The following is a 25,925-nucleotide window of genomic DNA, read 5'->3' on the forward strand; positions in this document are numbered from 1 at the left end:
TAAAGAAATATAAAAGGGGCGCCTGAGTGGCTCAGTCAGTTAAACATCTACCTTCGGCTCAGGTCATGATCCCAGGGTCCTGGGATTGAGCCCTGCATCAGTCTCCCTGCTTCTCTCCCTCTCCCTCCGCCTGCCACCCTCCCTCCCAGCTTGTGCTCTCTCTCTGTCAAAGAAATAAATAAAATCTTAAAAAAATTATAAAAATTGAAATTAAAAAAAAAAGAAAGAGATTTGTCTTTGCTCTTCAGTTCCCCACCCACCTGTAGAAACAGAAAGTGCCATGGCAGTTTTCAGAGGGGACGGCACTGTCTTCACGGTGGAGGAGAAGAGGCAGTTTGAGGGAGAACAAGATTCCCTAGGAATCTTGAAATCAAAAAGGTTTTCTCATGAAGCCATGTTTACATACAACAAAAACCTTGGATTTTCAAGAACAGACCTGTTTTTCTTGTTGTGTGAGTGTTTTTAGTCTCTCCATGAGTAAACTCCTGTTAGAAGTCAGTCCTAATTATGGTAAGCAATTTATAGTTCTGGGGCAAGAGAGCAAAGGAAATCCATACAAGGCAAGCACCCTGAGGGGAGACTGAATGGACTCTTGGATCACTAAGATTTTGTGACTAATCAGCATCCTCTTCTTTAGATATCCCATGTATGATCCTAACCAATCTTCTTTTTACTTAGTAGAAAACAACTGGAAACTTTCCAAGTGCAACACAACCCTTTTGTTCAATTGTTGACTGGTAGTAGTTTTAAAAGAAATCATTTTCTGTATTCTCCTCAGAGGTGTCTTAATTTTCCCTATCAAGCTCATAATCCAAAAGCACTAAAGTCAGCAGGATCTGATGCCTAATTTGCTTATATGTATGGTGAAATCTAGTGCCGGCAATCATCCATGGCCATTGCCCTGCTTCAAATATTCATGATTCTCTCCACAGTCCAAAATGCATTAAGAGTGGGAACAGTGCCAGCAACAGTCTTCCTAGTGACAAGGAGCCTTCTCAGATCAAAGAAGCAAGATGTTAAAGACTTCAAACTAAACTGTCTTTGTAAGAGACACTCACAACAGGAATGCCAAAGCCCACACCCTCTCTCAGTTATGGAACGTCAGTGAAATAAAGAAAAACATGGATGCTCATTCAGTTTTTCTGAACTGATTTTACTGCAACTACTTTGCTTCTCTCTTTTCTTCCCCTCGCAGTCAAACTCAAGGATGTGACGTAGTGAAACTGGAAAACATGATTAATGCTTTCAAAGATAAAATGAATGACTACTGAGGAATTAATAGCATTTTAGCCAATATGATTTTGCTAATGGAGCCTGAGTAGCATGTAGAGAATGATACAAAAGCAAAGTTAAAATGGGAATAGGAGCTGTCAAGCATACATATGAAGCAAATACACATAATTTAAATTGTCCCTTTATATCATTTGTCATGAGCCACATCTGCTTTTACACCTGTGCTCCTTCCTTGATCTATCCTGACACCCTGGAAATGTTAGGCATGCAGCCAATTTCTGACCCAGTCATTCCTACAATCAGACCTAGCTATCAGCTTGCTTTTTTCTTATATTAAATCAAGTATCAACCCCGGGGCTCTGAACTATTTCTGACTGACAGGACCAACAGAAAGTTCTGGGCTAATTACTTCTTAGGAGTAGCTTCCAGTGCAAAGAGAGTTACCACTGACCTACTTTGGACTTACTGAAATAATTTATCAGGTACGATAATTAAGGGAATAATAAGCTGTTTCTAAAACTAACCAAGTATCAGAAGTATTTGTTGAAATCATAAGTTGGTATTCCCAGTGCTATCAGATGGGGCTTTATTACTTTGCAATGAGTCACTTTTATTATGTTTGACTTATTTATAAACCATTCTTTTTCTTTATAAATTATATTTGGCAGGATATATTTGAGTCTCTTTGATGTATAAACATATTAGTTTTGAATTTTTTCAGTCTAGATATCAAGAGACACAATTTTTTAAGCCCTTCTTTCCTTCCCCTCTTAACCCCTTCCCTATAAATAAGCTTTCACATCTCTTTGCCCAGGTGTTCTATTTGTTTGAAGCTCATCTTAAATAAAGGGATGCCTCCATATGAGAGTGGATATATCTGTGTTGTGAGCCACTTCTCATGTGCACTTTTAATTCTCTCTTTTGGAAGCTTAATTCTTTCCTACACCTAGGTCAATAAATATAACTGAAGCATCTTCTGAAGCAATGGTGTTTTTTTGCTATTGAGTAAACCTGACCATCTTCTGATTTCTACAACCTTGATGTGCTCCATAAGAAGAAAAAGGGAAGAGAAAAACCTTGAAATGAAATCAGAGACTATAAGCGAGGGGCTTATATGAGCTTATAAACCATCTATTCTCTCAAAGGTATTAAAATGTAATGTGTTTAGGATCATGGTTTATCAATGCCATCCTCTAATTGTTATTTTTTCCTTCTTTCCTCCATTTTCCTTACCCCTCTACCATCTATCTATCTATTATCTATCATCTATCATCTATCTCTCTATCTATCTCTCTATCTATCTATCATCTTTCTCCATGTCCACTGTGACTTGTGTAACTCAAAAACTCATCGATGAAAAGAAGATCAACTGATGATGACTGATTGTAATTGATCAAAACTGGCTTTTTAATTCTGACAAAGATTTAACTTCATCCAGAAAGTACCTAAGCATTTTTGAATAATTAGACTTATTTTTTTTGTGGTGAAATGTAAAATATTAATTTCTTTGGTCAGGGTTAAAGAAAGATCAGGAATTAATTTTTCATCTTTGTTTTAGTATTGCCGATACAATAACAACATAAGAGTAGTATTTCATATCTTGTTGCTTCATAATGCAGGACTGAGGCTATTTGTATGCATAAAATTATAGTTTAGTTAGTATCAAAGGAAAAAATAAAATTGAAGACTGAGTTGTACTCTTTGTTGCCACACAGCATATGCAGTGTTTTATGTTTGGGAGAGGACCCTGTCATGGTTTCATCCAAAATCAACAGCACGTCAACGCTCCTCTGCTTCAGTTGACTAGTACTAGAGTCAGATCACTCCCCAACTGCTTCCTATTGTACTTTATAGCCTCTTTCATTCCATGCCTATTTAATTTCATTTACTGTTTTATTCTTGTGTCCTTCAGCTGTTCCAATCTGTCCTTCATGGTCATAACTAAATACAATATGTTAACATACAAAGGTATTTATGTAAATGAAAATCAATACACTTACCATTTTCAGCACCATTCCTTCTTGCTTACATTGGACATTTTAAGTACATTTTATTTAAATGTTAACAACTTTTCATTCTTGCCTGGGAAGTATAATGATCTTCTTGGCTCCCTGCCCCCTGCATCCCTCTAATCTTCACAGCTATAGCCACTTAGCCCCATCTGGAGGTTCAGCTTTATTCCGCATTTTGGAACTAATCTTGTCTCTAGGCTGGGGGCGTACAAGATGTCCTAGCCAAAAGCTAACTGATTCAGCATCCAGTCAGCCTTGCTGCTGGTTTCATTCTGACCTTGTAATTTATTTCTGAGATCTAGATGCTTGTCTCAGCCCCTTGTAACCAAGGCTTGGCTTTCTATACCAGTTCTGGCAAATGGGTATCTATCCAGTCTTGCCCGTATCTGCCTCTGTTTTCCTGATTGATAACCAGTTCCTTGGCAATTGAAGTTCTGCTTTGCCCTTCTCTTTGTTCCCTTTGTAATTGAGTTTCTTTTTCTGAAGACTGGGACCTATGACTTACTGTTGAATCTTTCTGATGCCACCACCCTTGTCCATATCTTCTCATTCTACCTGCCCTCAGACCATAGATCTGAACTTTTGCTAGAATACCAGGAGTGACACTGCCTTCCTGGACATTTTCTCATTGCCTGTTGCAGGCATCTTCCTTGTCACCAGCTCTAACCCTGCAGGTCTTGAGTCACTACATCTAAGCTGCCTGCAATCTGGCTATCTTATTATTCCCGACATGGCAGGAAAGAAATATGATTTTAATTTGCATCTTTGGTTGAATTATTAATGCTAACATCTCATATTTTCACTGTGGCCCTACCACTTAAACCCTTAAAACTCAGTTTCCTCTTTGCAAAGTGAAATAATGGTGGACTCTACCCCTAGGGTTATTTTGAAGGTAACTGAGAATTGAAAAACTATACAGATGGACCAAAACCCATAGTAAGCAACTAGTAGTGTTTAGCTGTTATTTATCACATTTCTTAAATCTTTGCATTTGCAAAGTGAACTTTGTTACCTAAAGATGATCACTGAAGAGATGAGAACTTAGGGGAATGGAAATTCTTAAGAAAAAATTAGGAACCCATGTGAATTTTTTTAAAAAGTAAAATAATTGACAGCAAGATACTTAACAGCTTTAAAAATGATGTTGAACTACAGATGTGTTCACCAGCAAACATTAAAAATGGGATATTTAAAGGATACATTTCCTGTCTGTGTGTCTTAATATATAATGACTATGAGTATATAGAGCCCTAAAGCATTTAGGGAGCAAAGATTCTCTGAGTCAGTCATTTATTTTAGAGAAGTGTTTCATAGTCTTTTGGGAAGTTTTAGATAAGTAAAATTTTAAGTCCTACTTCTCTGAAATTCTGATTCATTAATTTTGGGGTGGAACTAAAGAATTAGTGTGCTTAAAAAATTTCAAAGTAATTCTGATGGTCAGCTAGGTTTGGGAACCATATATTCATTAGCCATTAAGATGCTCAAGATGTTCTTAAGAAAATATACATTTATTTACCTCAGGACAGTCAAATCAGTACGTAAACTCCCGCTGGCTGCTAGCTACCCATTGGTGAGAAATGTTTGACAGGTACAAAAACTCTACTGATGTTTGCCTTTATTAATGGGTGTCTATTTCACTGGGGTATAGTGTTTACCTACAAGTACCTGATTAATTTACCCTAAGAACTCCAGTTGCTCCCTTGGAATCCTAAAAATCCTTAAAATATTTTAAGTGCAGACTGTTTCACTCTTGCCAAAATTATCTTGCCTTTAGTTTTTTCTTTTTGTCCCTTAGATGAATTGTTCCCTCCACCCACAAAAGTTTGACCAAAATTATTGTTTTTTTCCTCCAACTCTATTGAGATATAATTGACATATAACATTGTATAAATTAGAGGAGTACATCGTGTTGATTTGATATGCTTATATATTGCAATATGATTACCACCATAGTGTTAACTAACACCCCCATCATGTCACATAATTACTATTTCTCTTTTTGTGGTGAGAAGATTTAATCTCTTAGCCAACTTGATCAAAATGATCATAAACTCCTCTAGACAAACATAGTCTGGATAATGAAGAAAACAAAGGGCACTTGGCTGTTTTTCTGAAAGATATCTGTGTAAAAGTGAGGTGTGTAAACCAGGGAGAACTCTGCCTCTTTCCACTATCATGCCACAAAGACCTCACTCTGAATTTTGGGTTGCTCCCTTTGGGTATGATTAGGGCAGGACCAGTACATGTGGAGGCCCTAGAAGACTAACATTTTGGGACTCATGCAAAATAATGAATGTTATTCATTATTTGTTTAGCCTGTCTTTTCAGAAGAAGCTGAGTATTACTCAGATGAAGGGAGAAGTTGATCCTAGAGAGTAGCCCAGAAGTCATTCTTTGCTTTACTGCTTTCCCAATTCAGCTATGGGTGTGCATATGCATATACCCTTAAATAAATTCTCTGCAGTTACCTAGATCCACCATCTTAGAAAGCAGATTAGCAACTATCCGTTGTTGATTGACCATGGTTCTTGAGGGATGTTCTGATAAATATGATTTTTCTTTCCATCTCTTAGCATTGACAGTGTTTGGGGGTCTAAGTGGTATTTTAAATATATCTTATCAAGTAGTGCTCTTAACAGCTGCCGGGCTAGTTCAGCTCTTAATTCAGCTTCAGAAATTCCTTGCTGTTATTATAGCCCTCATTTTCCCCCCTTCAGAACTGGATAAGAAAAAATGCTGAAAATGTCTTTTAGGAAATGGTTGATGGAGTAAAAAGAAATTAATTATTGTTATAATTTGTTTAAAGAATAAAAAGAACACGTTACCAGACATCCTCAGCATCTTCATCACATTCTGCACCGAATTGGCAAATATCACAGGTTGAAGTCTCCTTTTGACTGGTTTCTCCTGAGCCTTCATGAACTAGAGAACAGAAGAAAGTAAACAAAAAGAATTCAGATAAATATGCTTAATACCAACACTCTAAGACTATTCTATATCAAAGCTGTTACTTTTCCAATAGACCTGTTTGCTTTTTGGGGCTTCAAAGAATGTCTTACTCACTTCCTTTCTTCCCTAAATTTAAGGAAAACACTAGCAATGATATGCCACCCATTGATATGTAGTAAACGTTTCACTTTTTACAAGCAAAAGGAAACAACAAACAAGAGGGTTTACTGGATTTATCAAAAAACTTGGCTAATAAGTTGACCATATGAAAGAGTTATTAATTAAAAGGGATTTAGATTGTTACTTGCCTGGAGGAAATATCTAGTGTTTATTTTATAAAGAATACTTAACATTTTCACTTTCCTAAATTATAGATTTTTTTTTCATTTAAAGGCTTTTATACATAATTAAAAATATTTAGATGGGCAGTCTTGACATTAGATATGTCTTTTTTTTCTCAAGATGTTACATACTTAGAAGGAAAATATATTGATTATAAGTTTTTAGAAAACTGCTTTCAGTTGGTTTATACAGTAATTTCTTGAATTTTATATAAATATTGCACAGATCCTGTCATAGTGATTTCCTCTAGGAGGGTTATGAACTATATATTTCATTTTAAAAATATATATTCTCACTGATGATGATTACTGATATTAATCTTTTTTCTCCTATAAATTACAAGTACAGAAATATGCAATATATAATTTAATTATAAAAGTAACCTTTCAAAATCAGGACACAATAGTGTAAGTTGGACTCAAATATTTTGACTCCAAGGAATAAAAATTTGAGCAGCACTTTTGAGATGATGGATTACTATTTACCCAATTAAAAAATATGTAGTTGAAAGCAAAAATAGTTTTGGTTAGAGATGAAAAATTGCAACAACACAACTACTATATAGATAATTTTATTCTATGGACAGACAGTATACTTAAAAACGGATGTTAAATCAAGAGAATCTTTTAAAAAGTGTACTTCTAAAAAAATAAAAATAAAAATAAAAAAGTGTACTTCTGCCAAAGGTTAGATATTTTCAATAGAAAAAGAACATAAGCTATTAAGTATGGCATTGGCTCCAATCTTCTTTATGAGACCTAATAAGATAACATCTTTAACAAAGACACATATATTAACATGCACCGTGAAACTAACAAATCCAGTCTGACTTACTTTGTTTTAATATGATATTTTCCTCATTTCTTCTTTGTCTATTAGCAAGAGAGTTTTTAATATTTATAAAAACAGAGGTCTTAATTCCTTGATTTTCTTTAATTTACTTCTGTGCAGGTAAGGGATTTAATTTACAGCCCCCCCCCCAAAAAAAAAGACAGGAAGCCATCTAAGGAAGTTCTGTGTTTTATAGTTTTTCCAGGAAAGGTAGAAATATTTATTTTTTCTAAAGCAACTTACCCACCCCCGTACCTGATGGTTTGCAATTACATGTCAAAAAAGTTACGAATTAAACAGATCAACTTCAATTGCAAAATATGGATGGTATAGTTTACATTTGGAAGTCTTAAGAAAAGGTATTCCTCCCCAGAAAGAAGAATTTTAGACTTTGACAGAATAGACAGCACTTATTATCCACTCTATTACTTTCAAACAGGCAAGACCATTAGAGTGGACCATGGGGATAAGAAGGAAGCTGCGGCCTCTCCTCAGGAGAGACTGAACAGCTGCCGTCTCTTTATTACTTTCTTATTATTAATGCAACACAGAAGCTGCTAATGGGAGAGAGCCTTTTAGCGTTAGCAAGATTAGCAGCTTCCAGGCTGAAACTTCCCACCACTCAGGAAACATACTAACGCAACGGGAAGGTCCTTAATGAGCAGTTATAGTCACTTAGGGGCAGCCCCATTTTCTTTTGCAGTAGAGATCCTTGGTTAGGGATCTACTGGAAGTAACCTAGGGAATGAGTTGTGCTAACTTAGCACAACTAATAATATTTCTACTGGAAATCATATTACATTTCTATAAATGGACAGTTATCGGTAGAATCAAGATGTTTGCAAATTCTTCCATATGGATGAAGCGGCAAATTCAGAAGTAGCAGTAGCAATGCCTCCATCAGTAAATATTCTGGGAATAAAATGACATTATATGAAGTCATCCACAGTGAAAACTAAAATAAAATCTTTCCATATTCCCTGAAGCACAGGCTTGCCCCTTTGTAATAAACAAATCAGTACATAGTTTTCATTTAACCAAGTCGACCAGTGGTTCTTAATGGGGCTCAGAAGCTCTGGTAAATTTTGTTTGTTCATTTATTTATCATTTTTAGCATAACTGCCCTGGGATATCCTTGGAGGTACTGAATTGTAACCTTGATGCTTGGAAATGAGTATTCTAAAAGACGAGCCATCCCTGTGTCAGAATCTCAGCCCTAAATAATATCAACAAGACTCTGTCTGTCCCAAGCATTCTCTCCACGCATTGTTTAGCACAGGACTTGTGACAGGTCGCCATGCACCGGGAGCACCTGGAGGTTTGGTTAAAATGCAGATTCTGATTCAGCAGGTGGGAGGTGTGGCCTGAGCCCTTTTCTTGCAAGCCCCCACCTACTGTTGTTGCAGGTCCACAGACCACATGCTGGGGAGCAAGGATAGCACTGTGTTTTTCAAACCACCATTCACAATTTATTAGTGGGTAATGAAACGGAATTGGTGGGTCACTTACCAGAGTTTTTGTAAACATGAAACAGAATATACTAGAATAGAAAACACTGAGTGCATCTCATTTAGAAAGTATAGGTTTTATTTTATAACACTGTTTTAGTTATCCATATGTACAGCTACACAGAACTTCGATATAAATTTCATTTCTTACTAAAGGTCACAGTCATAAAAGCTTGGAAACCACTGATTTAGCACACGGTAGATGCTCAGCAAATGTGTATTGAATTGGACTGTTTCTTCTTCCTGTGCTTTCTATGTTATCAGAAATGAGAAGGGCCAGTTCTTAATCATTTGCGTTCACCCACTGATTACACAGGAGTAAAATTCATGTGTCCTAAAGTACTATTTCAATTATGCATTTGCATTTTAATCCTTTTATTTTGTGAAGTAAAGTAATTATTTCCCTTTATTCTATAGAAACTTAGATTTCAGCAAGTGACTGAGGGAAATTTGAGGGGTAAAGGAGGCAGAGTTCCTGAAAGCATATTTTATCAAATGAGCTGCCCTTAGAACTGATTTAATCCTTTAAGATTCTGGATTGGGGGCTTATTAAGAGATAATCAAAATGAAGGGGGGGAATCGGAGGGGGAGATGAACCATGAGAGACGATGGACTCTGAGAAACAAACTGAGGGTTCTAGAGGGCGTGGGGTGGGGGGATGGGTTAGCCTGGTGATGGGTATTAAAGAGGGCACGTACTGCATGGAGCACTGGGTGTTATACGCAAACAATGAATCATGGAACACTACATCAAAAACTAATGATGTAATGGATGGTGATTAACATAACATAATAAAATAAAAAAAGAAAAAAAAAGAGATAATCAAATTACTTCTCTCTCAAATCTCCTTGCCCCGGTGGTTTCATCTGGAGGTTACCGAAGTTCCTTTATCACCACCTTGTTCTGGCCCAATATGGGTCTTCACACCGGATGTGCCAGCTGGATCCCATTCTCTTCCTGACCCACTAGACTGCCTCCTGGGCCTCTTATAATATCCTAACCCGTGTTATTATATTTGTGAAAACATGGTGAAATATAATGTTCAGTTATTCAATGCCATTTATTTTGTTAAAAATTTATATTCATTGAAATGCTTAGATCTTAAGTGTATCTTTCAATCAATTTTGAAGAATGCATATCAAGGCAAGGAACAACTCTGCCATCCCAGGAGATTCCTTTGTGCCCCTGCCAGCCATTATCCTACTGCCACTCTGTCTCTCTATATAGTGATCTGATTTCTGTCACCACAGATTTGTTTTAACTATTTTAGAATATCACATCAATGGAATCCCACAATATTTAATTATGGTGCCCACCTTTTTCACTCAGCATCATAGCTTTTGAGATTAATTCAGGTGGTTGTATGGATCAGTAGTTTATTTCTCTGTACTGCTTGGTATTCAAAGGAATGAATATACTATAGCTCATTTATCCATTTTCTTATTGAAAGACATGATTGCTTTTAGTTACTAGCCAGAAACAATAACTGTATTTATTAATAAAGCTGCCATAAATATTGTTGTAAAAGACTTTTTGTGCATATTAGTGTTTTATATCTCTTGGACAAATATCTAACAGTGGTATAACTGGGTTTCAAGGTAAAAATTATTCTTGTTTCTCTTTTTATTCTTGAGTTGCAGGAATTTTTAATATAATTTGGGTATCAATTTTTGTCAGATGTGAAAACTGTCAGATGATGTGAAGTAGAGGTTGAGGTTCTGTCTCTGTTTTTCTCCTATGGACATGAGTTTTCTCTCATGACCTATGAATGTAGTGAAATATGTTGACTGATTTTCTTATGTTAAGCGAACCTCCCATTCTTGGGATAAGTCCAACTTAATCATGGTATATAATCCTTTTATGTAATGCCGGATTTCATTCGACGATATTTTGTTCAATTTTTTAAAAAATCTATGTTCATAAGATATACTGGCTATAATTTTCTTTCCTTATATTGTCCTTGTTTGATCTTACTATCAGGCTTAAAATTGTCTCATGATAAGAGCTGGAAGTGTTCCCACTCCCTCTGTTTTATGAGAGAGTTTGGGTATGATAGTATTATTGTTTGATTTCCTTATACAGGATTGTTTAAATTTTCTATTTTATTGATTTCTGCTCTTATTTTTATAATTTCCTTTGTGCCATATACTTATGGTTTAATTTATTATTTCCTTAAAATGTAGGCTTGATTTTATACCTTTCTTATTTCCTAAAGATAGTCATTTAAATCTATAAATTTCCTTCTATAGACTGTTTTAGCTGCATCCCACAAATACGGATATATTGTGTTTTCATGTGTTTATGTTCAAAATATGTATTGTAATATCTTTTGAGTTTTTTTCTCTGACCCATGTATTATTTTGTAAGTATGTTTTTAACTTACAACTGTTTGAGGGTTTTCCAAGTTACATTATTTTTATTCATGTTTAATAACTCTATCATGGATGAAGAACATATTCTGTTTAATTTAAATCCTTTGAAATTTATTGAAACTTGATTTGTGGCTCAGAACCTGGTCTATCTTTTTGAATATTCCATATGCCTCTTAGAAGTTGTAACCTCTTTTGAGGAGTAAGTTTCTATAAATGTTAATGGGCTTAAGTTGATGGTTAGTATTGTTCAAATCATCCATAATTGTACTGAGCTTTTGTTTAATTGATCTATCTTTTCCTGAGAAAGGAGTGTTAAAATCTCTCTCAATGACTGTAAAATTGTTTCTAGTTCTCTTTTGTTTGTTCTTTTGTTTTGTCCTTTATTTAGAAGCTTTGATATTAGGTATATAAACATTTAATAGTCTTATGTCTTCTTAAAGAAATGACCCTTTTATCATTATGAAATGCCCCTTTTAATCTCTGGTAACACTATTCACCTTGAAGTCAACTTTGTTCTGATATTTATATAGCTAAACCAACTTCTGTTTGCTTAGGTAAAAAGTATTCTTGTTTAACGGGTGTTTCTTGAAAACAACATAGAGATGGATCTTGATTTTTTTCTATTCAGTCTGAACACGTCTGCATTTAATCAGGGTGTTTAGTCTATTTATTTTAATGCACTTATTGATATGTTTGCTTCTAAGTCTACCATCTTGGTGTTTGATTCATATTTGGTCAATCTTTTTGGGTTTCTCTCTTCTCTTTTCTTTTTGTTTTTTTTTTTTTGTTAGGTGAGTCAAATATTTTATTTTATTCATTTTATCTTATCTCTTAATTATTTTTTTGGTTTTATTTTGGTGGTTGCTTTAAGAATTACAATATGTATCTTTAATCTATTGCTTCATGAACAATTTAAGAACTTTATGACAATATATTTTTAATTACTATAGTTCACACTTTGCATTTTTATTGTCATATATCATATTTCTATGATGTAAAATTTGCATTCTTTTTTAAAATTAGTTTTACTTTACAGAGCTGTCCTACTCATTTTTGTTAATTTCCAAGACAAAAGCCAGAGATTTCAGTACTAATGAAGACTCATGCCTGTCATTGTTAAGTGATTGACTTCTGACACGTGTTTGCTCTAACATTTCAAACTTACCTATAGTCTCAGATTCTCCATGGAAGACACTATTGGCATATGAAACTATAGTAGATTGTTTTATTTTTTCCATTATTTTTCTTCCCTTTCTGATAAAAGGACATATATTCCTTTCCATAGCCATATTTCCATTGAATTCCATTATACCACTGTTGGTCTTGTGACTTGCTTGAAATGTGAATGGAAATGAGAAGCTATATAAAAGCCATCATGTGGATTTTTACTTTCTTGCTCTTTCCCTTTGCATTAAAAAAAAGCATATTCCAGAATAGGAGTGGTTCCCTTAACCAATCCCAGAATGAAATTATATTTAGAGCAGAACCACAGTTGAGAGAAAGCCATGAGAACAAGAATTATGCCATTGATGCTATAAGCCTCTCAGATTTTCAAGTCATTTGTAACTATAGCTTCGCCTAGTGAAAGATGAATAATAAGATGCAATTAATGCTATTAATAAATTCTAAGGAAATGTATTTTCACATCATTTTCCACACCTCAGATTTTGGCTGCATTACTCATCTACACAATCCTAGATCTACTTTTAATTTTCTCCAAATCTGCCTTCAAGTTTTTTTCTATTTATTTTCTATACCAGCATATATTCTGCAATTGTTAAGGTGTATTTCTTTTTTATATTTTCATTTTTTTCACAACATAGCAGTATGTATCCCAGTCTATGCATGATTCCCATTTTCTTCACTATGTAGCTCTGTAGTATATCTCTTTGACAGATATATAAGGTGTCCCATTTAAATTAAACATAGCATAAACATTAACACAGCATAAACATGTATGAATAGAAACCTCCACATGCATCATCTAAAATAAAACAGGCAGTCCCTAAAACATCAGATTGTATCAACAAAAAGAATGAGACTTCTAAGCTTAAATATGACCCATATTGGTTCTAAACTTATTTAAATTACTCTATAATTGAAACAAAAATTACACAAATTTACGTAGATCTTAATCTGATTTTTTTTCAAAATCTAGAATACATTTTTTTTCTACTTAATATCAATCTGGTATTCAGGTTTTTTTCCCTAAATAGGTAAGATTACAAAGTAATTCTTGTCAGACTTAATTTTTTCCACTTTGTTTACATAGAAAAAAGACTTATCAGTGATAACATTCAACATATCTGTTGTAACTAAAATTACTTTGATTACCAAATTATAAACAGCAATATTTTCAAATAGGAAATAATAGCATTTTTTTCATTTTGAATAACTTCCATAAGTTATTATTTCATTATCACCAAAAAGCTGAACTTTGAGTTTACCTTCCAATGAAGGAAACATTCCACTTAAACAATAGAAAGAAATTTTTAAATCAAAACTCTCCATTCTATTCTTTAATTGGTACAACTTGTCAATTTTGCCTTCTGTATGCCAGTTTTACCTCTCATGTGCCTTTCCCACACATAAGTTGAATTTAAATGATGGGAGTTGCTGACAGTTCCTAGAGGCTCAGACCATTTCAAGCCGTGGTTTTTGAGCCAAAGTCATGTTCCCTTTTACATTTTCCAACATTTTCCTAGAAACCCCAATAGGACTTTAAAGAAAAATGAGAATAAGAAACATTTTCCTTTTATTCATATTATAATGTGAGGATATTGTTATGTGACTAATAATTACACCGTTACATCAGATTATTGAAATGCTAAAGCAAGGGAGGTAGCATTTTGGTCTGCTGTTTATAAAACTAACACAGATTAATTGTGTATATGTATCAGTGTCACAATGCAGGAAGATGTGTTCAGATTTTGGGGAGGAAATCCATTATCTTTTTTTCATTTTAATTAAAAGAGGTACAATTCCACTGATAATTTTTAATTTTTAAGTGATTTAAATGCCAAAAACTAAAGGAAGCCTGAAATTATGCTTACACATAATAATTTAAAATTCTAAAAACCACTCGAAAATCTAAGAACCAAGTTCATGACTGAGCAAATGTAATTTTATATTAAACACTCAAAAGAAGAGATCATTACAGAAACTTTAATTTTTCATAATTAGACTAGTTTGCTAGAGCTTGACAAAGCTTCTTTAGAAATCACACATAATTTAACTTCTACACAACTAAAAATAATTTAAAAGATTAGTACAATGCTACTATGTTGAGGCACAATTCTATTGCCATCTTTGAAGTCTGACTGATTTCATTCAGTCGTATCTGAGCTAGAACTAAAGATACGAGGTTGATTAAAAAAAAAGAAGCAACAGATAAATGAAATAAAGGAAAAAGAAATGAGAGAAGGAAGGAAGGATGGGACGAAGAAAAGAAGAAAAGATAAAAGGAAAAATGCTTATTTAGTTTGCTATCATGCATGCCAGAATTCACAGGAGCAAGTTACTATGGCAGACTTCAGTAAACTCTATCATGTCAATCATATGATAATTATAAACAAAAATATTTTTATTATTCTCAGTCTAATTATTTTTAATTATTTTATCAAATTCATATAAATAATTTAAATTTTTTCTTATTAAATTCCTAAAAGAGGAGAAATTTATTTTTCATTGGTAAATTATGAACACTGGCTTGGGCTGAGTGAGCTACTATAGAGCATGGTGAATACCGAATCCCCATGAGAGGAGACTGAGGAAAAGTAAGGAGGTTAGTAAGTGGAAACAGCAAACGTGGGGGGCAGTGTTGTACAGAGTTGCTGATGAGGACAACACAGAATGAGGCACTCGCTGGATAAGGATGTATAGTCAAGAAACAGATTTTTATGGACGGCTGGAGTTAAGGCAGCGCTGTATGCTGACAGGAATAATGGGGTGGAGAGGAACAAGGGTATGCAGGAGGGAAAGAGGGCAATCGGGGAAGCAGTGTTCCTGAGAAGGGATGGGTTTACATGTAGGTATAGTGGCTGGTCTCAGAGGTAGGCGCGTGTCTTTGACTCCAAGAGGGATGGCGGAGTATGTGGGTGCAGATGTACGGAGGAGGTGACACTGGAAAGGGAAAGATGAAACAGATCTCCTCTGGTTGTCTTAATTGCCGCTACTGTATCTTTACTTACGAGAAAGGCTGGTGGTTGACAGGAGGTGATAAGAAAGAAGAGGTGAAATACTGTAGGAGAGTGAAGGCAAATGAAGACCGAAGGCTTTCTAAATCTTTCTTATACTAATTAGTTGCTTTCTAATTTTGTGCTTAATTCTTTCAGTTAGCAAATCTCCAATGAATAAAGATATGTCTTTATTAACTTGCACTTCTGTATGTATTTAGTACATGACGTTTGGTGTTGGTAACTTAAAGGCATTCTGTGATGTTTAAAGTTTCATTTGAATCATCACATAAAGACTAACTCGGCAACAGAATTAACTCAAACCTACTTAATGTTTGTTTTGGTAAAGGGGCTTCACAATCCGGTAACATCTTACATGCCATGTTTATTTCCTAAATATTTTCCCATTCCATCACCACTGAGCTAGCTGAGATCTGCATCATGCATTGCCTAAACTTCTAATCTGACCTCTGTACTTGCAAACTTGCCTCTCTTAACTATATCTCCATGTATCTCTTTGAGATACAAATCTGATCATACTACTTAAAATTGAAAGCGACATAAAATAATCTAAAGGCAGTTGCATGATATACAAAATTCAGGCCAAGGGCTGGGAGAAGTTGATTTGGTTTGCTTAGATTCTTTCCTGATCCCCCAGATGGCTTATTTATAAAATGAAAAGCTTGCCCTGCTCAGCTTACAGGCCGTGGTGAAGATGAAATGGGAGGATGTGTGAAAGCATTTTGCACCCTCTACCTTGCTTTGCCACCTTAAGGTGTTAACGTTAAGAAAGTGTTAAAGGTGAATAAAGTCATTATCTTATTCCAGGCAAGAAGGTTCTTTGAAGGATGTCTAAGGCTGAACGTCACAAACATTAATTTTTGCCCCTTGTAAGTGGCTTTGTACTGATACTGGAGTAGGAGTCTTTGTGGGGATGGGGAAATAAGAATCCCAAACAATATAACAAACTAAGGAAATAAAAATATTGAGGAACGTACAGAGGAAGTCCAGCACCAAAACATGCTCGTTTAGTTTCTTATGTTAAGGAGTAAAAAGGATTGAAGAAGGTGCAAGTGAGAAGTGGATGAGAAGTCCTTGACAGATATGCTCAGAAATTGTCCAGAGCTCCAAGGCTTTTTGTTCTAGTACACTGGATCTTAGAACAAAGAAAGCACTAAAGTGATGTGATATTTCACTTCTTTTTTTTATTGATGAAGAAAATAATTCAATAGGGCTTTATCTGTTTTTTCCCCATACTTGCCTGCGATGGGCTTTAGTTTTCACTGAAGGCCTGAAAAACATATTCCATGTGGTTCTGACTTCCAAGTCCAAATGAGACTTAAAAATGAAATTTATAAAGATCAAGACTTGTTTAAATATATAACATATTGATATAAATAGGCCAACGAAATAAAAGAGCAGCAGTAATAATAAAGCCAATTTTAAGAGGTCACAGCATTTCATAAAATTGGTAGTTAAAGCAATAAAGCAATAATTTTTCTGAATTGCCTATACTATTTTCCAGCCTAGTTTTGCCATCTAAGGTCCAGTCTTTAATTTTGGGAATCACAAATACTCAAATAATAGGAAAATGTCAGGGCTGGAATTCAGTGTTTTTGATTAGTTTGTGATTAGATCAGTCTTGAGCTCGATCTAGCCACAAACATATCTTCCTCCACCCCCACTTGTTCTATATTGAGAGTCCTGTTTCATTTCTACAGTTTCCCTTTTGCCTACAGGCTCCAACTGGTGGAGTCTGGTTACTCTTGTGATTTCCTTTTCCAGTTTACAGCTGTCTCTCAAGTTCTTATTTCCAATCTGTAGCTTATTGCTTACTCCCTAGTACACTTGAAGACCTCTCTTGTGATGCCCCATTTTGGAATCAGCCTCTGCTAGCAGCCAGGTAAGGCAGGCCCCACTATCCTCTGTTTCATTCCCTCCCAGAAAAAGTGCTTTCACATATTTTACTTCAAGTCAACATAAACAAAAGAAAACAAGAAAAAAATGTCTTCTCAAAAGTGTAAGGATAGAAAGGTCAGAATTATCCAATCTGAGGTGTGAAATAAGACGTGAACGACTTCCACAAAATGGAAAAAAAACCACCACAAAACAAAACAAAACCCGCAAAATGGTCTAAGAAAGCTAAATGCTGGAATAGGTTAGAAATTGACTTCAAGCTAATCAATATGTCTACTTATGGAGCGATTAGCTCAGTCTGAATCTGCCAAGTGGAAAGAATGAATAATTGTGGAAAGGACAACTAGATTTTTTTTAAAAAATTGCATGGATTTTAGAATAAAATTTTATTGCCATTAGATTGCCGAAGATATCCAGAGGTAAGTGGAAAACGATAAAATTTTTAAATTTAACAATGTTCTATTCAGGATTTCATAATAAGACCAAATTTTTCAACTCCAGGTTTTTTAAATTCAGACCACTTTCATTTATAGTTTCATCAAGATTCATGGACCTCTTATTTTGAACACCTTACACCTGCATTGTAAGATAATTGAAACTAAATTGGTTTCCTTGTTTTTGCAGATTTGGGGAAAAAAATCTTTTGTTTTAGGAAAATTTGCTGTTTGCCCTTAACCATGAAGATTTAGGTTTAATAGGGACTGCAACTTATTACTTCTGTTTAATTTTTGTTTTAATAATTACAATACTGAAAAACATGTATGCTAAAATTATCAGGCATAAAGATATGATTTAAATTTGTGAGTAAATAAAAACACATTGGTAAATATAATTGACCCAAGAAGAAAACATCTTAAAAGGACAACCCATTTGTATTATGACATTGGGGGTTACACTGACAGAATTAATAACAAAAAATTTTTTTAAAGATTTTATTTATTTATCTGACAGAGACACAGTGAGAGAGAGAACACAAGCAGGGGGAGTGGGAGAGGGAGAAGCAGACTTTCCGCCGAGCAGGGAGCCCGATGCGGGGCTCGATCCCAGGACTCTGGGATCATGACCTGAGCCGAAGGCAAAGGCTTAATGACTGAGCCATCCAGGTGCCCCCAAAATTTTGTTTTTAAGTCATATTTTTGCAGAGCTTTACTGTTGTTCATTTAATTTAAGATTGTAGTTTCAGTTTAGAAATCAATGAAGTATTTCTAATGACTGCAATATTGGTCAATAAGCAAATTTGAATGATACGTATTATATTTAAAAATATAAATCTTGATTATGATACAACTCTGTTTAAAGGTTTCCCATTACCTTTCAGATAAAAAACCCAGTCCTTAACACTGTATTTAAAGTCTTTTATGAATTCCCACCAACCTCTCACTCTGTCCTCATGTCTAGGCTCCTGGCACGCTCCTCATGCTATAGCTGCACTTGCTGCTTGGCTGGGATTTACACATGCAGTTTCCATGGTCTAATGGCTGATTCTGATTTTAAGTTGAAGATTCAGCTGTAGCACCACACTGTTCAGGAAAGGTGCCCTCACTTTCCTGCCTTGTTCTTTACCCCCAGGCTGGGTAAAGCTCTTGGTCTGTGACCCCAACACATTCTTTCTACTTATCACATTGTAGAAGTAGGGTTACTTTCCTGATTCTCCCAATAGTCCTGTGAGTTCTTCAAGGTCAAGTCATATGCCTTATGTGCATTTATATCTATTCTTAGCACAGGACTTGGGAGATGATAGGAAGCAGGGGTCAGAGGGGGGAATTCCAGAATTTGAGGTCTTCGTGTTGTAGCAATTCCGAGTAATGACAAGGTAAGACCCCATTTCCCGTCAGTTTAAAAGAAGTTGAGGAGTCTGAGGAACTATGGAGCCAGTATTGAGAAGAAATATAAGACAGACTCTGTGGTAGTTACATGTTGCCCATAAAATGTTTGGGCACGGGGCAAGATGACCTTTCCCGAGATGTTACTAGGCCCTGGAATTAGTTCTGGCTAATGAATTGTTGAGTGAAGGTGATTGCTGGTTGAAGATCTTCCCTACTATTGAAGAGTGCCCAAGAGGGGCAGGAATGGAGGCCACATGAGGAGGCTATGGCACAGGGATAGTAAAAAATTGTTAGATGTGGCACAGAATTTGGAGAGAGAACTGAAAAGATCTACCGATGGATAAAGTGCAAGTATAAAGTCAACATTCAAGAGAGCGGCTCCATCTGTCCAGGTCCCTGAGTGATTGCAGTAGGCAGAGCCCTCACCCAGCACCTTACCCAGTCAACCTGTAGTAAACACGTTGTGAGCATAAAAAACAAACCTTGTTTTTTTTTAAGCCATTAAGTTTTAGGAGATGTTTGTTTCCACTGCATACCCTCACGTAAGCGAGCATAACTTGACCAAGTTATAGAAGAGGGAGCTAAGAGGCATGAACGCAGTGTGTTCCACTGGGTCGATTTCACCAGCTCCCAGTTACCTAACTGATAGTTACCCTCGAAGAGACTACATGAAAGTGAGCCAAGCACTGATTCATTGAGGAAAATGGCAGTGATGTGGGGTTCGGCAGCTTATACCTAAAGTATGGGCAAGGGTAGTTTCAGTAAACAGCATAAGTTTTGAATAAGAAGCGGTTTATTGAGTGATGATGGCAGCTTCCCTGATGATGGTTTGAAGAGGAGGGTATGAAGCCAGACATATTTGGCCTCTCCCTAGCTTTATATGGGAACGTAGAGAAGTAAATAAGGTTTGGAATCGTATTATACTGTCACTGGGGAGAATATACAAAGAAATTAGTGAAACATTTAGGACAACTTAACCTTACTCCTTCACCAGAGCTAATATTGATAATAGCTATCCGAAAAAGGCAAGAATATACTAAGTTCTTGTATCTTTAAATAGGCCCTATTCTACTTTTACAGAGCATACAGGCAATATTTCCTAATAATTATTGGTATTTTAAAAGCTATACTCACATGCATGCTTTTAATGCCTTAAAGCCCTTTGACATAAAAGTCAGATTGTGGCTGATTCGGGGTATCCCCAAATGGAAAACATTTTTTTTTTCCTATCTCAAAACACATTCTGCTTCCTGCCCAAATTCATGCCCACAAAACATTCTGTACCGTTGCTTTCATTTTCCCAAACGCTGCTTAGATTTCTTCATGCATATTCGTATTTTTAGATCAGATAAAATGAATAGACGTTTCTCTCCCTGAAAAATATGTAGTGTGATTCAAAGAAAATGTTAATTAAATGAAATACTTAAAGTCCTGTGAAATATTGATATGTAGCAACTAATTTTGTCTCTGTACCCAGTTGCTTTTTCTTTGTGTGCCTGCAGCACCGTTCTTATGGAATTATGTAGGTGTACAAGCACTGGTATTGACAGTATTTTTAAATGGAAGAGAAGGGGGATGGAGGAGGATTTAAATGTGCTAAACACCATCTCTTTCAAAATACGCCTGAATATGAGGTAGTACTCAGGGACTTATCATATCTTTACTGTGTTATATTCATTTTTAAGAAAAGCCACCTCCATATAGAAATACTTTCCATCAACACAAATCAAATACAGGTATCAAAATGAAGAGGACTCTTCCTGTGTTGTCAACTTGCGTGTCAGAAACATGGGCTGTCTTTCATGACAACAGGTTCGTACCTCCTCTGCTCCCATACTGCCTGACAAGCAGGTCACAGAGAAAGGTTGTAAACCACATTCCTTTGCCTAAAAAGGGATTTCAAAAAACATGTACTTTAGCTTTACTCAAAAGAGGGTCAGATGGCTGAGGCGGTGATTTGTTTGTGTACAGATGAGCTAGTGCAAAGGGATGGAAAAATATTCAGGTGAAGAATTTCTAAATGGGGAAGATGTCTTTTAAAGACAGCTTCTATGACATACCAGCTATACCTGGCAGAGTCACAGGGCAAGGTGAGTATACTAGAAACAATGGAGTCTTCTTAGTGAAAACTGCTGCATATTGAGAGAGATCTGTGGGTGGGATAACAGCCAAGAGGGTCACTTTTATAGTATATGTTTTTAAAAGCAGGTTTCACATCAGTTTTAATGCTACTGGGAAGGATTTCAACTTTTTTTTTTTTTTAAAGACAAATTACTTGGATTTTACTCTTATTAAAAAGCCCAAGACTATATACGGTAAGCAGCCACATTAGATTGGAAATAAAATTTCAGTAAAATTAAGAAGCCAGTTGTTGCATTCTTGGTGCCTAGAAATGTACATTAAAAAAACGACTAGTTTGTTTAGTGCATTTGTTAAATGATACAATATCCATATCTATGATTACTCCAGAGATCAAATTAAGAACATTCCTCATTTGTTGGTTTGTCTCTAAGGAAAATACAGGAAAACAAATGCTAATCAAAAGATTAATGGACTTCTCAACATATAATACATTAACCACCCCTTCAAACCTTTGGGAAACAAAAAAAGAATAAAAGAAAAATAAAGTATTGTCTAACATATTCTTGGTAATTATTGTATTGTTTTCAGGTCCTTGTCAGTATGAATTTGACTAAGTCTGTGAACCTTTCTAGAATATTCCTATAGCTATCCAGATAGAAACATCATACTTAAAATGTTCTTTATTCCAGAACAGATGAAACTCCCAGTGGTAAAAGATTTATGTATCTCTGAAGGTTTCTTATCACCCAGCAACATAACTCTCTGATGGTTCAGTGCCTGAAAGGGTTGTCTGAGATCACTCATCAAATAAATCAAATAGTTGGCTGGCGAAAAGAGTGGGAATCCAAAGTAATCTCATGTCTTTGCTTTCAGATATCAAATCTTTCTTCCAATAAGCCAGCAGAGAAGTTAACAAGTACTTGGCATATCCAACCCCGAATATCAAGTTGCTGCTGCTGGTTCTGAGAAGATGTGACCGACTAGGCAATGACTCTATCTAGTGTTAACATTTTAAACTACAAATTTCAAAACCTTGATATGTTGAATGGGAGGTGGTGGTGAGAAGCCTGGAAACGTACTGAGTTTCATCTCTAAATACCCTGAAGGAATCATATTGAAACATAGAAAATCCACTTCAGTGGGGTGATCTTAAAATATTCTATAAACATTTATTGAATGATGATAAAATTATATTTTATGTAACTTCTTGGTTAACATTTGACTAAAAGCAGTATTTTAAATTACTAGGGTAAAAAACGAGTCTTTAAAAAGCTAAAAGTCGGGTGCCGTAGGATCATATTGTCCCTGTAGCTGCTTAAATATATGTTAAATTAAAATGAAATAAAATTAAAAACCCGGTTGCTCAGTTGCACCCGCTCCATTTCAAGAAATCAATAGCAGCATGTGGCTAGTGATGATCTGTGCTGGACAGGACAGATAGAGAACATTTCCATCAACCCAGAAAGTTCTACTGGACAACGCTGCTCTAGAAAGATGTAAGTCAGATACAGCATATGATTGTATTCATGAGTCAGTTTTCCCCATTCAGTACTTTTGTTTTAGAGCCTTACAACCTATATAAAATAAGAGATGGTGTCAGTGCCATTTTCATCTTCCCATGAGCTGGAGACAATATCTTACCATGATGCATACATGTGTGGTATGACTATGTGTGTACTTTTGATGTATGTCCTTGATGAATAAATAAACACAATAGAGATTCTTTTTTAAAGATTTTATTTATTTATTAATGAGGGACAGAGAGAGAGAGAGAGGGAGAGGCAGAGGGGGAAGCACGGTCCCCGCTTAGCAGGGATCCCGATGCGGGACTCCCATCCCAGGACCCTGGAGTCATGACCTGAGTTGAAGGCAGACATCTAACTGACTGAGCCACCCCCGTGCCCCAACACAATAGAAATTCTTAATTAACAAAACCTTGTTTTCTTACTGTATCTCAAGTGCTCAAAACATAGCTATCTTCTAATTTAGTCTCTAAACATCCTGATGATGAGCATCAGTATCACTGTGGCATCAAGCTCAACAAGTTAGAACTAGCACGATAGAGTAAATATGGTTTTAATGAAGATGTTTTGTTCCTCTGTCCAAGGCTCTGGCTACCAAATTGCAATTATATTTATCATTTGGGTTAGCGTGCCTACCTCATATACCAAGAATAATTACTGTGCCTGGAGTTCAGCACTGATATATACATACTGCTTAGCATAGATCCTTGAAAAAAAATGTTTCCTTTTCATGTGGGCCTAATTCTTCCATATATAAACTTAGCCATGTGAGTTTAAACCAAGACAACATGGCAACTTTGAGAAGTATATTATTTGTAATAGAACAAGCTTGATTTTTGGAGGTCAAAACCTTCCTACAGAAGAATTATCTTCCCAACTGACATCAACAGGCTTTTCATTACCAGCAGTTTGAGGAGGGAGATTAAAGCAAAATGAAGGCATATAGAGATTTAATTCTGTGTTCACATCTAGAAGCCGCGATAAGCTGGGGATCTGCCATTACCTTGATATTTTAGAGATAAATGGATATCTGAATAAAGAGAAGCCTTTGGTTTTTGCAGCTGTCACTAACATATCTCACCCTAATTGCAAAATACTTATTTTAAACACTAGAAAACACACCAAGGAAACTAACCTCAGCTGGTGAAAAGGAAATTTTCAATTGCTAACTTTTCTAAATTAATTCAGTGTGAGAGATACTAAGGATGTCATTTTATCCTTTATACTTTTCACTTTGTATTCTGGATGTGAGGAAAAAAGAAACTACCTCTGTGGTTTCTCTGTGGGTAAGAACTGTTTTATTTTGCTCTGTACCCTAGTACTCACATATTACTTGGCACATGGTAAGGCACTTAGAAAATATTTATGAATAAAAGAAGGAATAGGGTTTGGCTGAGACAAGAAAAAAGGTCATTTTTAAACTTAATATTTACAGGTATATATTTATAGTGATAATGTTTCTTTACTCAAATATATGTATTTATGTATTGCCTTCTTACATTTGAGAAAACAGTGTGTATCATTGTCCCTCCCACCCTCTCTTCCTTCCCTCTCTCTCTAATCCTTCCTCTCCCTCTTCTATTATCAATGAGTGTTTTAGATAATCAATCACATTCCTGATCATGGAAGTCTGCACCACAAAAATATCTTTTTCATATGTTGATTTACTTAAAAGTACAATGACATTAAGAGATTAAGATAAAACTGGATATTGAATTTTTAATTCAGTGATATCACCCATTTCTCTTGCACATTCATTCATTCCACCAAGTTTTACCAAACACCACTTATCTGGTAATAACAGGGACAAAGTAGTGAACTAACTAAAGTTCCCATCAGCATGGAAATTAGACTATTGTGAGGAAATAATTTTAAATATTTTTTAATAGTTTAGGACTGCACATACTCTCTTTTAAAAATCAGTGAGTTCATTTACTCATTTAGTCCAACTCATACCCCCTAACTCACCACCACCCCCTTATTAGGAAGTGGTCAGAGAGTAAAACTGAAGGGACCAATTTTGCAGAACTGAACATTGATATTGTGGAACCTGGGCTCTGTAGGGTCCGGCCACAGATGGTGAAGTGGCATGTGGGTGAGCAGGGAGGAGCCAGTGAGCCAAAAAGTCTGCACAGAAAGGGCCTACATGTGTATTTAGGGTAGGAGTGAGGATCAAACTCAAGGCTCAGTCTTCTGACCATATGCCACCCCTTATAATTCTCCAAAAAGGGCAATCCAAGCTTCAGTTTGACCCTTTTCCTACTCTTTTTCTTTCTCAGAGAAATCTGTTTTCAGAAAATAATATCTAAATGATAATGTGTCATTGTGCCGATGAGTAGGGTTACAATGCTTGAGACAGATAGATACAAGCAAGAAAGGCAGCTAGATGGCAGATCAAAGGCATTTCTTGACCAGAAGGTGGAAAAAAGCAGTTGGGAGTTTTAGCAGATGCACTTAAGAATTTAGAGGAGCTTCTCAGGCATTTATTAGAAGCTAATTCAAACCCTTAGCGTTATGGAAGACTTTGTGAAAAGCACCTCTTAACTGACCAACTGTCAATTAGCAGAGGAGAAAATGCCTCAAGTACTCCATTATGATGATGATCAAATAAACGGGCTCTGATTACTGTAATAATGGTAGAATAATTTATAAAAAATCTCTGGTTTTAGATATGAAAATAATTCATAACTGGTGATCATCTGTAAAACCTACTGTGGAAAGCTACAAGTATAATTGCCCAGTGATGCCAATTTATTTTTTCTTTCTCAAACTTTTCAGGTGATCTAATATAATGAGAAATAATAATCATTAAGGTTTGATCATGCTAATCTAATTTTCTAGATGGCTTATTAACCTTCCAAGGATGTCTTTATTCTACTTCTTGATCATTAGATCAGGCAATAATTAGGGCAAGAATGAGGAATGTCAATTATATAATGATATGTGAGAAGATATGCTGGATATTTAGGCTTATGTTTCAAGTTTGGCTACATTCATGTATACACACACACACACACAGAAACACACACACACACAACTTACTGATTTCTTATAAGAAAGAGATTTAACAAAAACATATATATATATGTATATTTAAAGACTTTATTTATTTATTTGACAAAGAGAGTGCACAGCAGGTGGAGTGGCAGGAAGGC

At 35.5% G+C, this 25,925-nt stretch overlaps 1 protein-coding gene across 3 annotated transcripts in view; it reads right to left on the reverse strand.

The window, feature by feature from the left end:
* The window catches only part of TMEFF2 (transmembrane protein with EGF like and two follistatin like domains 2), a 224,389-nt gene that overhangs the window by 91,696 nt on the left and 106,768 nt on the right, over positions 1-25,925 (reverse strand). For all 3 annotated transcript variants that reach the window (XM_027588030.1, XM_027588032.1, XM_027588031.1), the window contains exon 5: positions 6,071-6,167. In XM_027588030.1, the coding sequence (XP_027443831.1) occupies positions 6,071-6,167 (97 nt within the window). The remainder of the gene's footprint in view (positions 1-6,070; positions 6,168-25,925) is intronic.

Source organism: Zalophus californianus, chromosome 3 (genome assembly GCF_009762305.2).
Source record: "Zalophus californianus isolate mZalCal1 chromosome 3, mZalCal1.pri.v2, whole genome shotgun sequence".
Lineage (NCBI taxonomy): Eukaryota > Metazoa > Chordata > Mammalia > Carnivora > Otariidae > Zalophus > Zalophus californianus.